The 21,445-nt window shown below is 45.1% G+C and overlaps 1 protein-coding gene across 1 annotated transcript in view; it reads right to left on the bottom strand.

Annotated features, from left to right (window-relative positions):
• Nucleotides 1-6,921, bottom strand: part of LOC144480704 (zinc transporter ZIP12-like) — a 64,675-nt gene extending 57,754 nt beyond the window's left edge. The window contains exons 1-3 of the mRNA XM_078200299.1: nt 6,895-6,921; nt 2,224-2,511; nt 847-1,054 (exon numbers count right to left, since the gene is read on the bottom strand). Of these exons, the coding sequence (XP_078056425.1) occupies nt 847-1,054; nt 2,224-2,511; nt 6,895-6,921 (523 nt within the window). The remainder of the gene's footprint in view (nt 1-846; nt 1,055-2,223; nt 2,512-6,894) is intronic.
• Between the last annotated feature and the right edge of the window lie 14,524 nt (nt 6,922-21,445).

Here is a 21,445-nt window from a genome sequence, read left to right on the forward strand (position 1 = left end):
AAGCCATTTAGACAGCCACAAACCATGTACAAGTTGCTCATTGCCTATCAGCAGTGAATGTGTTATTAGGGCTGATGGATCCATCTTGATGCCATTACCAACCCATTATTGGCAGGTGCAAGATGGCCAAAATGGGGCCTGGGCTTTGGTCCTTTATTTTGTAGTTATTCAAGGGCAACTGTAAGTTATGCATTAGGTACAGTGCTTTAACAGTCATGGTTTGAGAGTTCAGAATCCCAGAATTCATAAAATTCATAAAGTTGAATTTAATTATGGGCGGCACGGTGGCACAGTGGTTAGCACTGCTGCCTCACAGCGCCAGGGACCTTGGTTCAATTCCAACCTTGGGTGACTGCCCATGTGGAGTTTGCATGGATTTCCTCTGGTTGCTCTGGTTTCCTCCCACATTCCAAAGATGTGCGGGTTAGTTTGATTGGTCTTGCTAAATTGCCCCTTAGTGTCAGGGGCATTTGCAGGGTAAATACGTGGAATTATGCGGATAGGGCCTGGGTGGGATTGTTGTCGGTGCAGACTCGATGGGCCAAATGGCCTCCTTCTGCACTGTAGGGATTCTATGATTTTATAATTGTGCTGAATTGTGGGTAAGAGGAATGACCATGAAAGCTATTTTCACCACAAAATATGGCTAGTAAAAATCAGAGAACGCGTCCAATAAAGTGACAATAATTATATACTTAATCCCTTTATTTTCATAATTATTGTTAGAATTGTGACAAATTCTAACAATTTCCAATGTTGTAAGTTTATTTTTACATTTACATGACAATAATATTCCTTTAATTTAGGAAGGATTATCACCAGTGCTGTTTCGATCAATTGACATACCTGCAGTACTTATATTATTTGTACTGTTTAGTGATCTGAAAATAAATTCAGTGAAAAAGTGTGGGTTGGGTAAAGCTAAGCTTCTAATACATAATCCTTGCAGAATGGAAGTAATGATTGCACTAGCCAGGCGCGGGGCAGTATTTTCATCAGCACCGAGTGGACTCACGATGCCAGCTTTCTCCTCCAGCCAGTCTGCATCAATACACTAGAAAATAAAACAAAGTTTCTGTTATGCCTTCAGAGTTGAAAATACTCATAAATGTATTGCAACTTTAAAAAGACACATTTTATTGGTACAATAATTCCATAAATGTATATTTTTGAATAATGAAATAGAACATCTCTTCACAGTTCTGTGGTGATGCAGAGGATTGTTTTTTTTGCTTTGAGAATGGGGTTCAAATCAGAATTGAGCCCAGAAAATGAAAATCTCTTTTGACTGTGCATTATTGTCTGGTTTCTCAATCCATTTCCTGGTGGGTTAACTGGTCCACAGTACGAAAATGGATCTAATTTGACACCAAATTGGAAATCTCTGAGAAGTCTCGTGTGAGATGAAAAAATGTCATGTTATTGCATTGAGGATTTTTAGTCATGTTATACCTGAACCCGGGAAAGCTTAAAGTTTTAGGTGGGGTGAAATTGGTCCACAGCTGTAGCACACAATAGGAGGCGGCAAATTGGTAATTTGTTTAACACTCTACCCAATATTAACCTCAATAGAAAAGGTACTGCCACCAATTCACTATTGACTGCTTTGCCCTACTCCCAAAGACGAATTTCAATCTCCATATATTCAAAATGAGAGGAGTTCCTTATGAGGAAAAATTGGACAGGCTAGACTTGTATCCATTGACATTTAGAAGAGTAAGAGGTGACTTGATTGAAACAAACAAGATCCTGAAGGGTTTTGACAGGGTGGATATGGAAAGGGTGTTTCCTCTTGTGGGAGAATCTAGAACTAGGAGTCACTGTTTAAAAATAAGGGGTCACCCATTTAAGACAGAGAGGAGGAGGATTTATTTCTCTAAGAGGTTTGCGAGTCTTTGGAACACTCTTTCTCAAAAGGCAGTGGAAGCAGAGACTTTGAATATTTTTAAGACAGAGCTAGATAGATTCTTGATAAGCAAGGTGGGGGAAGGGTTATCAGAGGTAGTTGGGAATGTGGAGTTAAGGTCATAATCAGATCAGCCATAATCTTATTGAATGGCGGAGAAGGGCCGAGTGGCCTACTCCTGCTCCTAATTCATATGTTAATAATTCATATGTTAATACGTTCCATTTACCGACGCTAACTTGCCTCAACATAAAAGCAAAAATCATGACAGAATATTCACTGCTCACGTTGCTTTGCTAAAAAAACACTTTCCTCACCTGACTCCAGGAAGAAACTGTGTAATGCTCTTGAATGATTTCCAAAAGATTGTTGACTTCATCATGGGAGAGATGGCTTGAATCTTGACGTGGTTTTAAACTTAAAATCTTACTGAGATAGAATCTGTAGTCTTCAACATTTGGACGAATATCTGAAGTGCAGATATCTTTCATATTAATGATATAATAAAGAAGAAGAATAGAAAGCTTATGAAAGGCATCCTCATGTAGTGGGTGCTCCTCATTCTCCTCCTTCACAATTGAGAAGGTATCATTTGGCAAAAGGCACTGTAATCAAAACACAATTGAATTTGAATAATTCCACATCTTGGTGCCATTAATTCAGTGTAATTATATATTGGTGTTTATCGGTAGACATAATGCAACTGGGCCCAAAGGAACTTTTGTGAATTCAAAACATATTCAAAACTAATGAAACTGTAGGTTAGCTTTGAATTTTTTCAACAAAATATTCTGAGGGGAGAGGGCACAGAGATCATATTTGTGCCAACAATATAGGTAGAGAAAGGAATGAGGTCCTGCAAGCAGAATTGAGAGAGCTAGGAAGTAGATTAAAAAACAGAACTCATGAGGTAATAATCTCTGGATTGCTTCCAGTGCCACGTGCTAGTGAGGATAGATATTTGGCATGTCAGCTACGACTCTCACCAACCTTTACAGATGCACCATAGAAAGCATTCTTTCTGGTTGTATCACAGCTTGGCATGGCTCTGTTCTGCCCAAGACCTCAAGAAACTACAAAAGGTCATGAATGTAGCCCAAACCAGCCTCCCATCCATTGACTCTGTCTACACTTCCCGCTGCCTCAGCAAAGCAGCCAGTATAATTAAGGACCCCCACACACCCCAGACATTCTCTCTTCCACCTTCTTCCGTCGGGAAGAAGATACAAAAGTCTGAGGTCATGTACCAAACGACTCAAGAACAGCTTCTTCCCTGTTGCCATCAGACTTTTGAATGGACCTATCTCGCTTGTTGATCTTTTTCGACACCCGAGCTATGACTGTAACAACTACATTCTGCACTCCCTCGTTTCCTTCTCAATGAATGAATGTCTGTATAGTGTGCAAGAAACAATATTTTTCACTGTATACTAAGAGATGTGACAATAATAAATCAAATCAAATCAAAGAAGTAGAAGATTTGTCCACATTAATGCTTGGCTGGAGAGATGGCGCAGGAGGGAGGGTTTTCGATTCCTGGGACATTGGGGCTGCTTTGGGGGATGGTGGGACCTGTAAAAGGCAGATGGGTTGCACCTGAACCAAAATTGGACTGGTTTCCTTGCAGGGAGGTTTGCTAGTGCTGTTGGGGAGGGTTTAAACTAACTCGGCAGTGGCGTAGGATCCTGAGGAAAGGTTCAGGGGGGACATGCACACCCAAAATTAGAAGAGACAGCAAGTGATTCAGGAAGGCATAGAAGTTATAGGCCAGTTAAGACACAAGGGAGTTTGGCAAGATTGGATGGTATTTATTTTAATGCAAAGAGTCTGACGAACGAGGCAGAAGCGTTGAGGGCACAAATTAAAACATGGGGGTGTGACGTCATTGCTGTCACTGAGACATGATTGAGAGTGGCAGGATCGGCAACTCAATATTCCAGGATATTGGACCTTCAGGCGAGACAGGGAAGAAGGTAAAAGAGAAAGGGGTGTCACAGGGAATCAATTAAAATAGAGTGACAGGTGGACAGAGTGGTGAAGAAGGCATTCAGCATGCTTGGTTTCCTTGGTCAGAACATTGAATACAGGAGTTGTGATGTCTTGTTGAAGTTGTACAAGACATTGGTAAGACCACACTTGGAATACTGTGTACAGTTCTGGTCACACTATTATAGAAAGGATATTACTAAACTAGAAAGAGTGCAGAAAAAGATTTACTAGGATGCTACTGAGATTTCTTGATTTGAGTTATAAGGAGAGGCTGCATAGATTGGACTTTTTTCCCTGGAGTGTAGGAGACTTAGGAGTGATCTTATAGATGTCTATAAAATAATGAGGGGCAGAGATCAGCTAGATAGTTAATCTCTTTTCCCAAAAGTAGGGGAGTCTAAAACTAGAGTGCATAGGTTTGAGGTGAGAGGGGAGAGATACAAAAGGGTATAGAGGGGCAATGTTTTCACACAGAGGGTGGTGAGTGTCTGGAACAAGCTGCCAGAAGTAGTAGTAGAGGCGGGTACAATTTTGTCTTTAAAAAGGCATTTAGACAGTTACATGGGGAAGATGGGTATAGAGGGATGTGGGCCAAATGCAGGCAACTGGGACTAACTTAGTGGTTTAAAAAAAAGGCGGCATGTTGTACGACCCGTTTCCATGTTGTAAATCTCTCTGACTCCATGACTCTGTGTGGTGAACCATAGATGGTTACCACTATGGGTACTTGTACATATGTTAGTCTTGTTACTGTTGGGGTTAGGGTTTGGGTGTTCCACCTGTTATTATTGTTTATGTGGTACACTCTGTTCGGCTCCGCTTTCTTACAGGAGTATAAAGGTCACTGCTACTTCCTAGTAGCCCTTAGTCTGGGATAATATTGTTAAGTAGTGTGCTCCTATCTTGTTGTGAATAAAAGCCTTTATTCCCGGGTACGTCCTAGCCTCCCGTGTGAATCAATCACGCATCAATTTTATTCACAACAAAATACTGAAAATTTTGTTTGAAAAAAAAATGAAGCAGATGCTAAAGCCCGATCGGCTAACCTTGGATCCGTGTGCTGCTGGGGCTTCGAATACATTCGACCATTTGTTGAAGTGCTTCGAGGATTACGTTGAGGCCTCGACAGCAATCCAGTCCGACGCCGACAGATTGCGGGTCCTCCACGCCAGGGTGAGCGACACTGTGTATGCAACAATTCACGATTCCCAAAATTACAAAGATGCTATCCAATTGCTCAAGAAGCTGTATAATAAACAGCCGAACGAAATTCATGCTCGTCACCTATTAGCCACTCGACGGCGGCAGCCCGGCGAAACTACGGGACAGTACCTGCACGAACTTCAACAGCTAGCCAGAGCCTGCAACTGCAAGGAGGTGTGGGATACTCAATACACCAACAACCTTATTCGGGACGCGTTCGTGGCGGGAATCGGCTCATCCTATATTCGCCTGCGGCTGCTAGAGCAGGGTAACCTGGACCTGGTTAAAACGGTAGAATTGGCCGATGCAATGGAAACGGCCTTCAGAAGTCTCGAAAACTACCCCACCGACCACGTGGGAACAACGTGGCAAGCTCAGCCACCGCCTCAACTGTACTCGGCGGCTCCTCGGAACTGCGCGATAATGCTCCCAACTTCAGACCTGACGGCTGCGGCAGCTCCTGGAGGCCCATGGTGCTATTTCTGTGGTTTGGCAAAGCATCCTCGCCAAAGATGTCCGGCCAGGACGGTGTTTTGCTCCGCCTGTGGGAAGAAAGGGCACTATGCAAAGGTGTGCCGAGCAAAGACCCCTTCCAAGCCCAGCAATGCTGCGTGCGACTCCTCAGGATCCATCTCCTTGTCTCCGGCCTTGTCGATGTCTTCAGCCACGTGCGATCCACGGGCGCCGCCATTTCCTATGATGACGACGCAAGCCACGTGCGACCGGCGGGTGCCGCCGTTTTCAACATCATCAACCGCATGCGATTCATGGGCGCAGCCACTTTGGTCGACACCGGCCGCAGAAGACCAGCAGGGGTCCTCGTCGTCGGCTATCTCAACTGCCTGCAGTTACGCTCGGGATCCAACAGTGGCGTCAATCATCCTGGACCAGGCCAAGCCTCACAGTCTCGACAAATCCATGATGGACATAGAGGTAAACGGGCGCCTGGCGCATTGCCTGTTTGACAGCGGGAGCACGGAGAGCTTCATCCATCTGGATACAGTAAAACGGTGCGCTCTCCGTGTGCAAACTGTCAGGCAGACAATCTCCATGGCGTCGAGGTCCCGATCTGTCCTCGTTCTTGGGGGCTGTGTGGTAACCTTAACAGTGCGGGGCACAGTCTACAAGAACTTCAGGCTCCTCGTGTTACCGCACCTTTGCGCTCCGGTACTCCTGGGGCTAGACTTTATGGTCCACCTGAAGAGTGTGACCCTGCAATACGATGGGCCACTCCCTCCACTTCCAGTGGGAGAACTGCAGCCTCCAAATTGTCCAGCGCGCTCCAAATGCGGCCTCTCAACACTCAAAATTACCCCGCCTTCCCTATTCGAAAATCTTGTGCCAGGCTGCAAGCCCATCGCGACTAAGAGCAGGCGTTACAGCGCTGAGGATCGGATCTTTATTTGATCTGAGGTTCAGCGGCTCCTCGGGGAAGGGGTCATTCAACCTAGCACTAGCCCATGGAGAGCACAAGTCGTGGTGGTCAAGACTGGAGACAAGCCCCGGATGGTCATAGACTATAGTCAGACCATTAATAGGTACACGCAGCTGGACACGTACCCTCTCCCACGCATATCTGACATGGTCAACCAGATTGCGCAGTACTGGGTGTTCTCCACCATCGACTTGAAGTCAGCCTACCACCAGCTCCCCATTCGCCCAGAGGACTGCAAATACACGGCCTTTGAGGCGGATGGCCGTCTCTACCTTTCGGCGTCACTAATGGAGTCTCGGTCTTCCAGCGTGAGATAGACCGAATGGTGGACCAAAACAGGCTACGGGCTGCCTTCCCGTACCTGAACAACGTCACTATCTGCGGCCATGACCAGCAGGACCATGACACCAACCTCCAGAAGTTCTTACGCACTGCGTCTCTCCTGAACCTGACCTATAACAAGGAGAAGTGCGTATTCAGCAAGCACCGCAATCCTCGGATACGTGGTGGAAAACGGGGTCATCGGCCCTGATCCAGACCGTATGCGTCCCCTCCTTGAACTTCCTCTACCCACTAGCATCAAAGCACTGAGAAGATGTTTAGGCTTCTTCTCGTACTATGCACAGTGGGTCCCCAATTACACGGACAAAGCCCGTCTGCTTATAAAATTGACCTCTTTTCCCCTGACAGCAGAGGCTCGCCTAGCCTTTGCAGGGATAAAAGCCGACATCGCGAAAGCCACGATGCACGCTGTCGATGAGTCTGTCCCTTTTCAAGTGGAGAGTGATGCATCTGATTTCGCCGTGGCCGCCACAATTAACCAGGCGGGCAGGCCCGTCGCCTTTTTATCTCGCACCCTCCAAGGCCCTGAAATTCGGCACTCCTCTGTGGAGAAAGAGGCTCAGGCCATTGTGGAGGCCGTACGGCATTGGCGCCATTATTTGGCTGGCAAACGGTTTACCCTGCTCACGGACCAGAGGTCCGTGGCCTTCATGTTCAACAACACGTTAAAGGGAAAAATTAAGAATGATAAAATCTTGAGGTGGAGAATCGAACTCTCCACCTACAACTATGATACCATGTACCGTCCGGGGAAGCTCAATGAGCCCTCAGATGCCCTGTCGTGTGGAACATGTGCCAGTGTGCAGGAGGACCGGTTACAGGCCCTCCACAATGATCTCTGCCATCCGGGGATCACTCGGTTTTTCCATTTTGTAAGGGCTCGGAATCTGCCCTATTCCATAGAGGATGTCAGGTCGATAACTCGAAGCTGCCAGGTTTGTGCAGAGTGCAAGCCGCACTTCTACCAGCCTGACAGGGCACACCTCATTAAGGCCACTCGCCCTTTTGAACGACTGAGTGTCGACTTCCTTCGACAGATCGGAACGTGTATTTCCTCAACGTGGTTGACGAATACTCCCGATTCCCCTTTGCCATCCCCTGTTCTGACATGTCGTCTGCCACGGTCATCAAAGCCCTGCGGAGTCTTTTTACCCTGTTCGGCTACCCCAGTTATATCCACAGTGATAGGGGTTCGTCGTTTATGAGCGACGACTTGCGGCAATACCTTCTCTCTAAGGGAATTGCCTCAAGTAGGACGACAAGTTACAACCCCAGGGGTAACGGACAGGTCGAGAGAGAAAACGCTACAGTCTGGAAGGCTGTTTTACTGGCGTTAAGGTCTAGGGGTCTTCCAGTCACCCATTGGCAAGAGGTACTTTCTGATGCGCTCCATTCGATCCGGTCCCTCCTGTGTACGACAACCAACGCTACCCCACATGAGAGGATGTTTACCTTCCCCAGGAAGTCTTCCTCTGGGACCTCACTGCCGTCTTGGTTGACGTACTCAGGACCTGTCCTCCTGCGGCGGCATGTTAGGGCCCGCAAGTCCAACCCTTTGGTTGAACAGGTCCATCTCCTCCACGCCAACCCTCAATATGCCTATGTGGCATATCCTGACGGGCGAGAGGACACGGTCTCTATCAGAGATCTGGCGCCTGCAGGGGACCTGGAAACCCCCGTCACTCCCGCACCCCTGGTTAGGATTCCTTTGCCCATTCTCTCCCCTCCTGACACGACGCGGGCAGCATCGGGACCTCAACTTAATCCTCTTACTCCCGTGTGCAGCTTGCCTGAGTCCATGGGATTGTCGCCATCTCGAGGTCGACAGGCGGGAGAGGAACTGGAAGAGTCGGTGGACACCACCTCGGAGAGAGGGTCATCACCACGGTCACCAGAACCGGCACTGGAGCCAGTGCTGCGGAGGCCGCAGAGACGGTGCGGACCCCCGATACGGCTGAACTTGTGAACATGTGGACAGTTCGTATTGTCTCCTTACCCCACCGGCCTTTGTTTTTAAAGGAGGGGTGAATGTGGTGAACTATAGATGGTTACCACTATGGGTACTTGTACATATGTTACTCTTGTTAGTGTTGGGGTTAGGGTTTGGGTGTTCCACCTGTTATTATTGTTTATGTGGTACACTCCGTTCGGCTCCGCTTTCTTACAGGAGTATAAAGGTCACTGCTACTTCCTAGTAGCCCTTAGTCTGGGATAATATTGTTAAGTAGTGTGCTCCTATCTTGTTGTGAATAAAAGCCTTTATTCCCGGGTACGTCCTAGCCTCCCGTGTGAATCAATCGCGTATCACTCTGTAAGGAGGGATGACACTTTAGAAGGCTCTTCAAGTGAAACAATATGCGTAGAACTTAAAAACCAAAATGGAACAGACACATTGCTGGGAGTGTTCAATAGGCCCCCTAAACAGTCCGAGAGAAATGGAAGAGCGGTTATGTAGGCAAATTTCAGGGAAAAGTACAAGTAATATTGGAGTGGTAGTGGGGGATTTCAACTTCCCCAACATTAACTGGGATAGGCATAGTGTGAAACGTTTAGAGAGAGCAGAATTCTTCAGGTGCATCCAGGAGAACTTTTTAAGCCAGTATGTAGAAGATCCCACAAGAGAGGCTGTGTTGCTGGACATCATTTTAGGTAATATAGCCAGGTTGAAGTATCATTTTGCAGAATGCAATCATAACTCCGCTAGGATCAAGATTGATGAAGGCATCCAAGAGAAACCCTTGTGTGGGACAAGTTTCCAAGCATGTTCTTTGAGAGTGGAGTTTGGAAACGTTCATGTAAAAATCAGTTCCAATCAGATCTGTCGGTTCACAATGTGACAAGCGTCGGGGGGGTGGATTTGATGAAAAATACACAGAAGTTTTTTGGGTGGCATCTGTCACTTGGTTTCAGCATGTGTCTGACCATGTTTCACCCATTGGTTTACATGGATTGTTTACTTACTGAGACAACTAACCACCCCCAATTAGTTGACCCAATGAATTTCCATTAATGTCATTGGCTGATTGGACATGGACTGCTTTAGTACCTGATGAGTCCTTGATGATGCTGAATATTTGAGCAATAAGTGACAATCCCCACTTCCAGTTCTGATTTTATGACTGTAGGAAGGTCATTGATGAAACAGCTGAAGATCGTTCGGCCTAGGACACTAACCTGAGGAAGCCCTGCAGTGATGTCATGAAACTGAGATGATTGACATTCAACAACCTTCTTCCTTTGTGCCAGGTATGAGTGGAGGGTTTTCCCCTGATTCCCATTGACTCCAGTTTTGCCAGGCCTCCTTAATGTCACACTTGGTCAAATGCTGCCTTGATGTCAAGGACAGTCACTCTCACCTCTGGAGTTCAGCTCTTCTGTCCACGTTTGAACCAAAGCTATAATGAGGTCAGCAGCTAAGGGACCCTGGCAGAACCCAAACTGAGCATCAATGAGCAGGGTGTTGAGCTGAACATGCTGCTTGACAGCATTGTCAACAACACCTTCCATTACTTTGTTGATGGTCAAGGTTGGGCTGATCGGGCAGTAACTGGCCAAATTGGATTTGTCCTGCTTTTTGTGACGCAGGACATCCCTGGGCAATTTTCCACATTGCTGGGTAGATGCCAGTGTTATAGCTGCACTGGACAATTTGGAGAACAAGTCTTCAGTGCTATGAGTGGAATATTGTCAGGACACATGGTCTTTTGCAGTATCCAGTGCCTTCAGCCATTTCTTAATATCATGTGGAGTGAATCAAATTGGTTGAAGATTGGCATCTGTAATACAGGGGACCTCTGGAGGAGGCTAAGATGGATGATTTATTTGCATTTTTGGCTGAAGGTAACCGCAAATGCTTCAGCCTTATCTTTTGCACTGATATGCTGGGCTCCCCCATCATGGGAATATTTGAAGAATCTCCTCCTCCTTTCCTCTCCAATTGGTCAGGAATACTAGAATGGAGACACTAATACCATGATCAAGTAAAAAAAAAACTATAGCAAAACCTGCCTCACAAACTTGTAGCTTTCCGACTCACTGCCAACCTCCCTACCTACAGGCACTTCCGGAAGTTACAATTCTGCAATGTGCGTATTACTCTGAAAGTAAAGCAACTTATTTTAATGGCATTGTTTTATATCATCTTTACTTTGGCAATTCAAAATAAAATGTTAATTGTATTACTATAAATTCTAGTTGACAAAAATTGCTTATTACTATATTGTATCCACAAGTAACAATATACTATTGTAGGATTATAATTTTTAAAAAATGAATAATGGAATTTAATTGCAGCAATGGTGGAACCAATCGATTGAGAATTAATGACAAACTGCTGTGGCGATTTGGGGCCCCCATCCTGAATCAGACACTCATCTGTTTACTGACGGGCTCTTCAGGGTGGATGTGCTGCAGCTGAGAGCTGTTAGCCAATCAGAGGCTGGCAGTTGCTAGGGCAGAGGGTGCCAGTGAGAGTGCTGGCCACTGCTGGTATTGCAGCAGGCCCAGGTTGCAGGGTTGTCGCTGGAGATTTGGAGGAAAGGCAGCCAGGTTGGATCACTGGGGCAAAGCTGGCTCCGGCTTGGGAACAGGTTCAGTTTACGGGCAGGCTGGAATCTTCCCACGTGTGCAGCACTTGTCACCAGTCAATCTTTCCATTGAACACGAGCTACCCAAGTCGGAGGGAATCCCCCTCCCGCCCCAGACAACAAGGCTGCAGGCATACCTACCACAGCTTACCCTCTGAGTTGCTCAAACGGCATGGCCCTCTACCCGGAGTCCCTTAAGTAGTCACTAAAGGCCTCAATTGGCCTCCGGGCAGGAAGGTCATCTTCGAGCCTTCCTGCCTTGTACTTAATTGGGGAGAATAGCGAAGGTGACGGGTTCTCCAATCCGCAACATCCTTCCCAATGAAACCCGAGGCAGGGTGGGGGGGAAAGAATTAAGTGCTGCACAAAGGGTCGGGCCAGGTCAGGATAGTTTAGTACTGGTTTGGGTCACTGCATGGTTTTTCAGTGGACTTTGGGTTAATAGCCCGATTCTTGCATAATTGAATGAAACAATTTAAAACAGTGATTGCAGCCATCCTTCCATTGTCTCAGGTTTGCAAAGCTTTAACATGAATGTGAGTGAACAAATCTGTAAGGATTAATCGCAACTTGCTAATCAATTAAATTACTCATTTAATAACTACATTTTGATGCGCGATTAATTCACTCGGGAGGCTGGATCGTACCTGGGAAATAAAGGCTTTTATTAGCAACAAGAATGGAGCATACTGCTTAACAATACAATCCCAGACTAAAGGGTCACTAGGAAGTGCAGTGACCTTTATACTCCTATAGGAAGGCGGAGCCAACCGGAGTGTACCACAGAACAATGCCAACAGGTGGAACACCCCAACCCTAACCCCAACAGTAACATATGTACAAGTACCCATAGTGATAACCATCTATGGTTCAGTACCCATAGTGGTAACCATCTATGGTTCACCACACATTTAATAAGAACATTCTTCCATTTATTCTACCATGAAGACTATGCACAGCTGAGTGGAGATTCTGTAAGGCTCACTGGGATCTGCATATCCTCAGTGATATTTGAATTGGGAGCTGAATCAACAGCCACTCATAGTATGGACGTGAAAAAGTTTATTCATTAGTGTCACAAGTAGGTTTACATTAACACTGCAATTGAGTTACTGTGAAAATCCCCCAGTGGCCACACTCTGGCACCTGTTCGGGCACACTGAGGGAGAATTTAGCATGGCCAATGCACCTAACCAGCACGTCTTTTGGACTGTGGGAGGAAACCGGAGCACCCAGAGGAAACTCACAGACACAGGCAGAACGTGCAAACTCCACACAGACAGTGACCCAAGCCAGGAATCGAACCCTGGTCCCTGGCACTGTGAGACAATAGTGCTAATCACGTGTTTGCAACTTTCAGCTGCTGGTAGGCAGCTATCCATCTGACAAGAAACATTGACAATTCAGGCTCTGGACCACCACAAACAACAGTACACTGAAACACCACACATAACAGAAAGATGCACGTTGGATGAAAACTCTGCATTTACTGGAATCCCACATAGAGAAATGTCACTTACACTGGAACATCAGGTGCACTGGAAGGATGTGCAATGGAACATCGTATGGACTGATATCCACCATGCTGGAATCCCAGCAACAGAAACATGGCATACTGAAACACTATATAAACTCTAACACTATAAAGACTAGAACCTTACATAGACTGAAGCCCTAATAATACTGGAACACCACATAGACTCAAATCTCACATACACTGGACACTACATAAATGGGAACATCATGTGCCCTCAAAATGATAACAACTTAGTTAGTAAATAAAATTATGATACTTGAAATAAATGCTGTAGGCTGTTATTAAGTTTCATTTCTTCTAAGCTATAATAAACTGACCTGAGGCATTGGCAAGGCAAGACTAAAACAGGTAGAGCAGCGAACAGTTACGTTGTCAATATCATGATATGCTTTGATTGTACCGAAATGCAAGCTAAAGCGAAGTAGAAATATTGTACAATCAGACCCTCCCACATAGGTTTCACTGGTTGTAGTGGTTCACGTGCTGCTGCTGGCTATTAATGAGCTCATTGTGTGTGGCTGGAAACTCTGCTGCAACCTTCACTCCTGCCAGTGCTGTGGGGAAATGCTGACATCTTGATCTTCTTTTGCATCACTGGTTCACAGGTGTGAGTGTGAGTATGTAGCCGAGCTTGCTTTATTAGCCAAGGCATTTTTGGAATACTTTAGTCTGAGCAATATTTAATGAGACCTCAACAATCCTTAAGGAGCACATTTATTTTATTAGGCTCATTGCTATTAAGTCATTTTAGAATAGAAGTGCCAAAAATTGTTTTGCTCGCCAGTTGACTTCTCTTTATTTCTACAATAAACAAACTGGTGAAGAAATTGCAGTTGCTTACAGTTTCAAGTTAGTAACTAACTACAGGTATGAATCTTCACAGAAACATACTGTTAATTCTATGTATAGAATGTGTTTAATGTCATTTTGAAATGGATTTTGAACTATGGATGCAGGTTATGAAGAGGAAACTTGTATTAAATGAAGCTTTGTTTTCTCAACTTTAAAAATAAGTATTTTGGGTATATGGTGCTTTTCACATCTTGTGGATGGATGTCCCAGTGTGTTCCACAGTCAGTGAATTACTTTTTAAACAAGTGTTTAATGCACATGAGGTGAGTGACTAATCAATCGGCTTTGGTGGCGCTGGTTAAGAGAAGAATGTTGGTCAGAGGATCAGGAGAACCATCTGCTGTTCTTCAAAAATGTAACCTGGGATTGTTTAAATCTATCTGAACAGGCACTGGTGCCTCGGTAATGCAGGGCTTCCTCAATACTGCACTGAAGTGGCAGCCTGGATGATCTGTTCAAATCTTGGAACATGGTTTGGACCCACAAGGGTAGAATGTGGAACTCACTGCATCTGTTTTCACCCATTTTGAAAACTGGGAGCCGGGGTCTGTTCTAATCTGGATGGTGGCGCAAATACGGCAAAAACAGGTGAGTCTTTTTTAAGCAATGAAAGAAGTGTTTTTTTGAGGAGTCGGGGTAGCAGGAGTACCCACAATATCCCAATGGATAGCTAGCTCCCTCTCTACCTTTCCCCATTGCTGCTTTGTACTCCCTCCCTGGTCAGTAAAGAGCTAACATTCACATTTTCAAGATGTCAGAGCTGCCTGTGGAGGTGAACAGGACTCAGCAGCTCTCCCACATCATGTCATTGACTCCTGACTTCGGGCATGCTCTGTGCATGATGCTGCTTTCAGGCTTAATAATTCCGCCCCACAATCTCAGCAGCAGAAGGACTGCCACTCCACCAAGCTGAGGCATTTTCCAATGTGTTTCTTTCTTCTAAAATTATTGACATGTCTGCCAAATTACACAGTGGCTAATAAATTCTCCTGAACATCGGTAAAGTTTAAGATATGAACCCACCTTGTCACATTGCTCTTTCGTGCTCGCTATTCTTTCTGAGCAATGTACTCGATCCCACAGTTTTTGAATCAGAAAGCTCGTCTGATGGTTGGAAAACGCAACTTGGTCATCAGGAGACAAATTATGCAGCAATTCTCTTAGGAGCTCATGGGCATGGCCATCAGTCTGGTTCTGCTCCTTGGCCCATCCTTTAATGATGTAAATATTCACTACACTGGTATAGATCATCCAAACACCAAACGGTAATTTCCAAGGCAGCATATCCTTCCTTTGTCTCTTTCTGGTGTATTCTTCTCCTCATGCAGTTCTCAAATCTAGAGAAAACAAAAATCTTCACTTTATGGCAGCTAAGGAAGAGGAAAAATGAAAGGTAATAACCTGAATGGCCAAGCTACTGTTCATCTGTTCTATCCACTGCAGTTTAACAAGTTTCCTTTGTTTAACCCAGTTATTGCCCAATAGGACATGCTTCACTTGATACCCGTTGTTTTGGATCAATTAATGTTTGAAGGATGTTCTCTCCTAATGTGAGATCTTTATTCAGATCTGGTATCTCATTTTCTGGCATAAAAATGACCTTTTGCAAATATCGAAATCATTAAAAGCTGGTGGTGATATATTTTTTCATTAAACCTTATTATGGTAAATCATTTTTATGAAGCTATTGGTCTAATATTTATTTTCTAGGCGTTTTCCTGTTTTTATTGTCACATACTGGTTTTCACTGCTATGCTAAGTAATCAAATTGGATCTAATCGAATTCCAATCTCCGTGTATAACTCAGGTTAAAAATGTTCACTAAGTGTTCAGATTGTCAACAAACTCCAATACTTTGCAAAGTATTTTTTTTAAATTGCTGCTGTGTTTCCTTTCCTGTCGAGGGCAAACAATTCCGTGAAGTTGATAACATGTTCGAATGTATTTACCGATGCATGATCCTATGTACAATTTTGGGTCAGTCATCTGAGTGGAGACAATGCAAAGGAATCTTTTTTCGCAACTTTTTTGCTGATGTTCTGTTCTTGGTTTTTATTCCTTCCCTTTGCTTGCCTACCTCGCCATTCCAGTTGTAACTGGCACTGGACAGTAATACACCATTTCTGTAAATCAGTGAGGGCTGTTCCAAATTGGAAGCCAGGAATCAACTTCCAGTTCCCGTGTATAATGCAAAGTTCCTTTTAAAGGGCAGTGAGGTACCGCTCAAGTTTATTTCGTTCATTTTTGTACGCGTTTGTTGTTATTTCGGATGTAGCGCATCAATGTCTATCTAGCGTGTGTGGGGGGCTGCAAAAACGCGAGGAAGGCGCGCAAGCAGCAGAGAAACTCAATAAACCCACGTTAGGGAAAGAAAGCACGAGTAAACAGAACTGTAGGCAAACAATGAGTGTAGAGTGAAAGAGGGTCAAATGTATATATGGGAAGAAAAGACTGAAGGAAAAGAAAGAGACAAAGACAAACGGCTTTGTGAGGCAATGATCTGGTGCCCCCTGAAGCTGTGACCTAAATACGCCACTGTTAACATTGTTAGTAATCCATCAGTCAATTGATAATAAATCATAAGATCTTTTTTACCTTTCCACTGAACGTACGGATTTCTTCTTCCAATCTAAGAGCTTTAATGTCCTCCTGAGCCTTCGTTCTTATTAGTGAGAATTGGATAACAGTTGAGAGATTAGCAGCCACTACTCAGTGTTCTGGTTGTCATGGAGACATGTTGGATTTATTTCTGCGTTGAGAGTACTTCAGTATATGTGTGTGTGGGAGGGGGGGAGGGCGTGAGGGAGGGAGAAGTGGTTAAGGATGGGGGTTCTGATGGACAGTTCTTTTCTCATCAGTACCTTTGCAGATCACTTTTAGAACACTTAATTGTGCATGCAGGGCATAAACATGCATCTTGATATTTAAAACTTGAATTCTTGGTCCTGTCTACTTTCAAGTTTCAAAGTTCTGCAGCTAACCTAACAACATTTTCTATGAAGGCACAAAGTTAGAGAAAAGGCGAGTGTAAAGTATAATAGTGGTGAACTCAAGGGCTAGCACCCGTGATTCTTTCACATGATTAATTCTCAATGCCATTTGCAATGTGGGAAAAGAAGGGACTGATTTGAAGTGCCTCTGTTTGGTATAAATGGGGCCCCAGCAGCTTAAAAATGGAGTTGTGTCCTTTACTATCCTATTTATGTTGGTCCTTTGGCTACTACCCATCTTTGGTAGGGCCCTAAGCAGGGCATCCAGAAAGCTTGACTGTTTAAAACAGGCGGCTCCTCATTATGAGCGGGAGTTTACGGCCTTGCTCGGGCGAGACCGGAAATTTCTGCCCGAGGTCAACGGAGATTTCCGTTGTCAGGTCCTCCCCCGCTCTGATTCTGTGGCGGGCGAGGTGGTAGAGTTCCAGCCAATATGTTAATTGGTATTCTTTGGTGTACATAGGATAGTAGCTAAAATTGAGGTCTGGATGTTGAGCAGATTATCTGGTTGTTCTTAAAATCACAGGAAGTCACTCAACAAACAGCCAAACATTAACCAATTTTTAAAATTTATTTTCATGGTGCCAGGAGTGATACTTCTGAACCCACTGAAAAACACCGACACACCACTGATCTATATGTGCCCCACCTGGCTCTGCCTGTGCCAATTACTGAGCCTTTATCAAGCAGGCCTTAAATTCACATTCAGATCAAATTGCCCTTAATCTGAAGGCAGTAACAATGGGGTGGTAGTGGGCACACTCCGCTTGTTAACAGACCCCATAACTAAATTGGTTTAGATGCAGCAGATATATAATTGGATGAACAATCCAGAGGCTCAGTCTATTGCTCTGGGAACAAGGGTTCAAATCCCACCATAGAATCATAGAATCCTACAGTGCAGAAAGAGGCCATTCGGCCCATCGAGTCTGCACCAACCACAATCCCACCCAGGCCCTATCCACATATCCCTACATATTTATCCACTAACCCCTCTAACCTATGCATCCCGGGACACTAAGGGGCAATTTAGAATGACAATCAACCTAGCCCGCACATCTTTGGACTGTGGGAGGAAACCGGAGCACCCGGAGGAAACCCACGCAGACACAGGGAGAATGTGCAAACTCCACACAGACAGCGACCCGAGCCGGGATTCAAACCCAGGTCCCTGGAGATGTGAAGCAGCAGTGCTAACCACTGTGCTACCGTGCCGCCCAGGCAGTGCAGACTCGATGGGCCAAATGGCCTCCTTCTGCACTGTAGGGTTTCTATGATTCTCCACCATAGCGGCCGATAAGATGTATTTAATAAATCTGGAATTTTAAAAAAAGTTAGCTCCAGTGAATGGCGACCATGAAACCATTGTTGATTGTTGTAAAAACCCAACAGATTCACTAACCTTATTTAGTGAAGGAAATCTGCCATCCTTACCTGATCTTGCCTACACATAATTCCAGACCTACAGAAAAGTGACTGACATTTCAGTGGTCTCTCCAATGGCCTAACAAACTACTCAGCTATTTCATACCACTACAGAAAAGCCAACAGTAATTCTAACAGCATTGGCCGAAGCATCAGAAATGACAATGACAGACCCAGCCCTGTTGACCCTGCAAAATCCTCCTTCCTAGCATCTGAGGGCTTGTGTCAAAACTGGGAGGGCTATCTCAGACTGCTCAAGCCTGACAAGTCTGACTTGTCATACTCACAGAATCATGTCTATGCCTTACAGACAATGTCTCAGGCACCACCATCATCCTTGGGCATGCCCTGTCCCATCTGTAGGACAGACCCAGTAGAATTGGTGGCATGGTGCTCTACGGTCATGAAGGAGTTACCCTGGGAGTCCTAAACATTAAGTCTCACATCATCAGGTCAAACATGGACAAGGAAACAATAAAACCTCCAGCTGATTGCCACCTATGGCATTCCTGCTACCACCTCAGCTGAATAAACAGTACTCCTCCATTTTGAACACCACTGGGAAGAAGCTCTGAAGGTGGCAAGGGCACAGAATGTACTGAGTTGGGGACTCCAATATCCATCACCATGAGTGGCTTGGTACCACCACTACTGACCAAGCTGACTGAGTCCTGAAGGACATAACTGCTTGCAGGTGGTGAGCGAACCAACAAGTGGGAAAAACATACGTGACCTTGTCTTCACCAACGTAACTGTTGCAGATGCATCTGTCCACAAGGGTATTGGTAGGAGTGATGACCGCACAGTCCTTGTGGAGATGAAGTCCCATCTTCATATTGAGGATACCTTCCATCATGTTGACCACCATGCTAAATGGGCAAACTCAAAACTGACTAGACAACCACGAGGCACCATGGGCCATCAGCAGCAGCAGAATTGTATTCAACCACGATCTGTAGCCTCATGGCCCGGCATACCCTCACTTTACCATTACCGTCAAGCTGGGAGATCAATCTTGGTTCAATGCAGAGAACAGGAGGGCACACCAGGAGCACCAACATTGCTGAAAATTGTGTCAACCTGGTGAAACTACAACACAGGACTACTTGCATGCCAACCAGCAAGTAATAGACAGAGCTAAGCAACTCCACAACTATAGGATCAGGCCTCAGCCCTGCCAGTTGTGAATGGTGGCGGACAATTAAACTAACTGGGGGAGGAGGCTCCACAAATATTCCCATCCTCAATGATGGACGAGATGAACTCTCCATAATAGCACTTTGGGTGTACCTACGTGGACTACATCAGTTCAAGAATGTGCTGTTAATTCCAATAATTGTATATGGTAAAGGAGTAAGTCTGAATAAGTCCAGGATTTTGACCCACTGATGCCCATTCAATCCAGTTTTGCTAGGGCTCCTTGATGCCACTCTTGGTCAAAGGTTGCCTTGGGGGCAGTCACTTTTACTTTACCTAATGAATTCAGCTCTTTTATCCCTATTTGTACCAAGGCTGTAATGAGCTCAGTGGCCCTGGTGGAATGCAAACTGTAAGTAGGTTATTGCTGGGTAATTGCTACTTGATAGCATTATCTTTTACCTGAAGCAAGTTTATTCTCAGACCAGCTTAGCAGACTGTCAGCCTCCCTCTGTTCCCCCCAGACCCAACTGTTCCAACTCTTTGAAGTTGAACAAATTAACTGAATCAGATCAACTAAGGGACAGGATAAAAGGGGCAGCCCCTTAAAGGGGAACCATCTGAAACAAAAACAAATCACAAATGAAACATAAAACATTAAACCAAAACTTGATTAAGACGGTTGATAAGGTACCCCAGTCCTTGCAGTACCCACCGTGCATGGAAGGCCTCAGTGGTATCTATGGACACCACGTGTTCCCTCTCCAGGAACACCCAGATGCGAATATAACCGCAGTAGAGGGGCAGAGAGTCAGCAGCAATATTTTTGTGAGTTTTAATGTTTATCTACTGACTCTCAATCTGCATGTTCTCTCCTGTTGAGCATTCCTGTTATTTCTAGTGTTTCCTCACCAGCAACTTATCAGTGCAATAGGAAACAAGTTACACCCTGTGTTGTGACAAAAGATAAATTATTCCACCTCGTGTGTTCTGACATGTGTGTGCAAGAGGGTTTCCTGACACAATATGTGGATAGGCCGACAAGAGGTGAGGCCACATTGGATTTGGTACTGGGAAATGAACCGGGCCAAGTGTTAGATTTGGTTGTGGGAGAGCACTTTGGAGATAGTGACCACAATTCAGTGTCTTTTGTTATTGCAATGGAGAGGGATAGGGCCGTACAGCAGGGCAAGGTTTACAATTGGGGGCGAGGTAATTATGATGCAATTAGGCAAGAATTAGGGGACATAAGATGGGAACAGAAACTGTCAGGGAAAGGAACTAATGAAAAGTGGAACTTTTTCAAGGAACAAATACTGGGTGTCCTTGATAGGTATGTCCCTGTCAGGCAGGGCGGAAATGGCCGAGTGAGGGAACCATGGTTCACGAAAGAGGTGGAATGTCTTGTGAAAAGGAAGAGGGAAGCTTATGTAGGGATGAGGAAACAAGGTTCGGATGGCTCGATTGAGGGTTACAAGTTAGCAAGGAATGAGCTGAAAAAGGGGCTTAGGAGAGCTAGGAGGGGACATGAGAAGTCCTTGGCGGGTCGGATCAAGGAAAACCCCAAGGCTTTTTACTCTTATGTGAGGAATAAAAGAATGACCAGTGTGAGCTTAGGGTCAAGGACAGTAGTGGGAACTTGTGTATGGAGTCAGTAGAGATAGGCGAGATGATGAATGAATACTTTTCTTCAGTGTTCACCAAGGAGAGGGGCCATGTTTTTGAGGAAGAGAAGGTGTTACAGGCTAATAGGCTGGAGGAAATAATTGTTCGGAGGGAGGATGTACTGGCAGTTTGGAATAAACTGAAGGTCGATAAGTCCCCTGGGCCTGATGAAATATATCCTAGGATTCTTTAGGAGGCAAGGGATGAGATTGCAGAGCCTTTGGCTTTGATCTTTGGGTCTTCACTGTCCACGGGGATGGTGCCAGAGGACTGGAGAGTGGCGAATGTTGTTCCTCTGTTTAAGAAAGGGAATAGAAATGACCCTGGTAATTATAGACCGGTTAGTCTTACTTCGGTGGATGGTAAATTGATGGAAAT

The sequence above is a fragment of the Mustelus asterias genome, chromosome 2 (assembly GCF_964213995.1).
Source record: "Mustelus asterias chromosome 2, sMusAst1.hap1.1, whole genome shotgun sequence".
Taxonomy (NCBI): domain Eukaryota; kingdom Metazoa; phylum Chordata; class Chondrichthyes; order Carcharhiniformes; family Triakidae; genus Mustelus; species Mustelus asterias.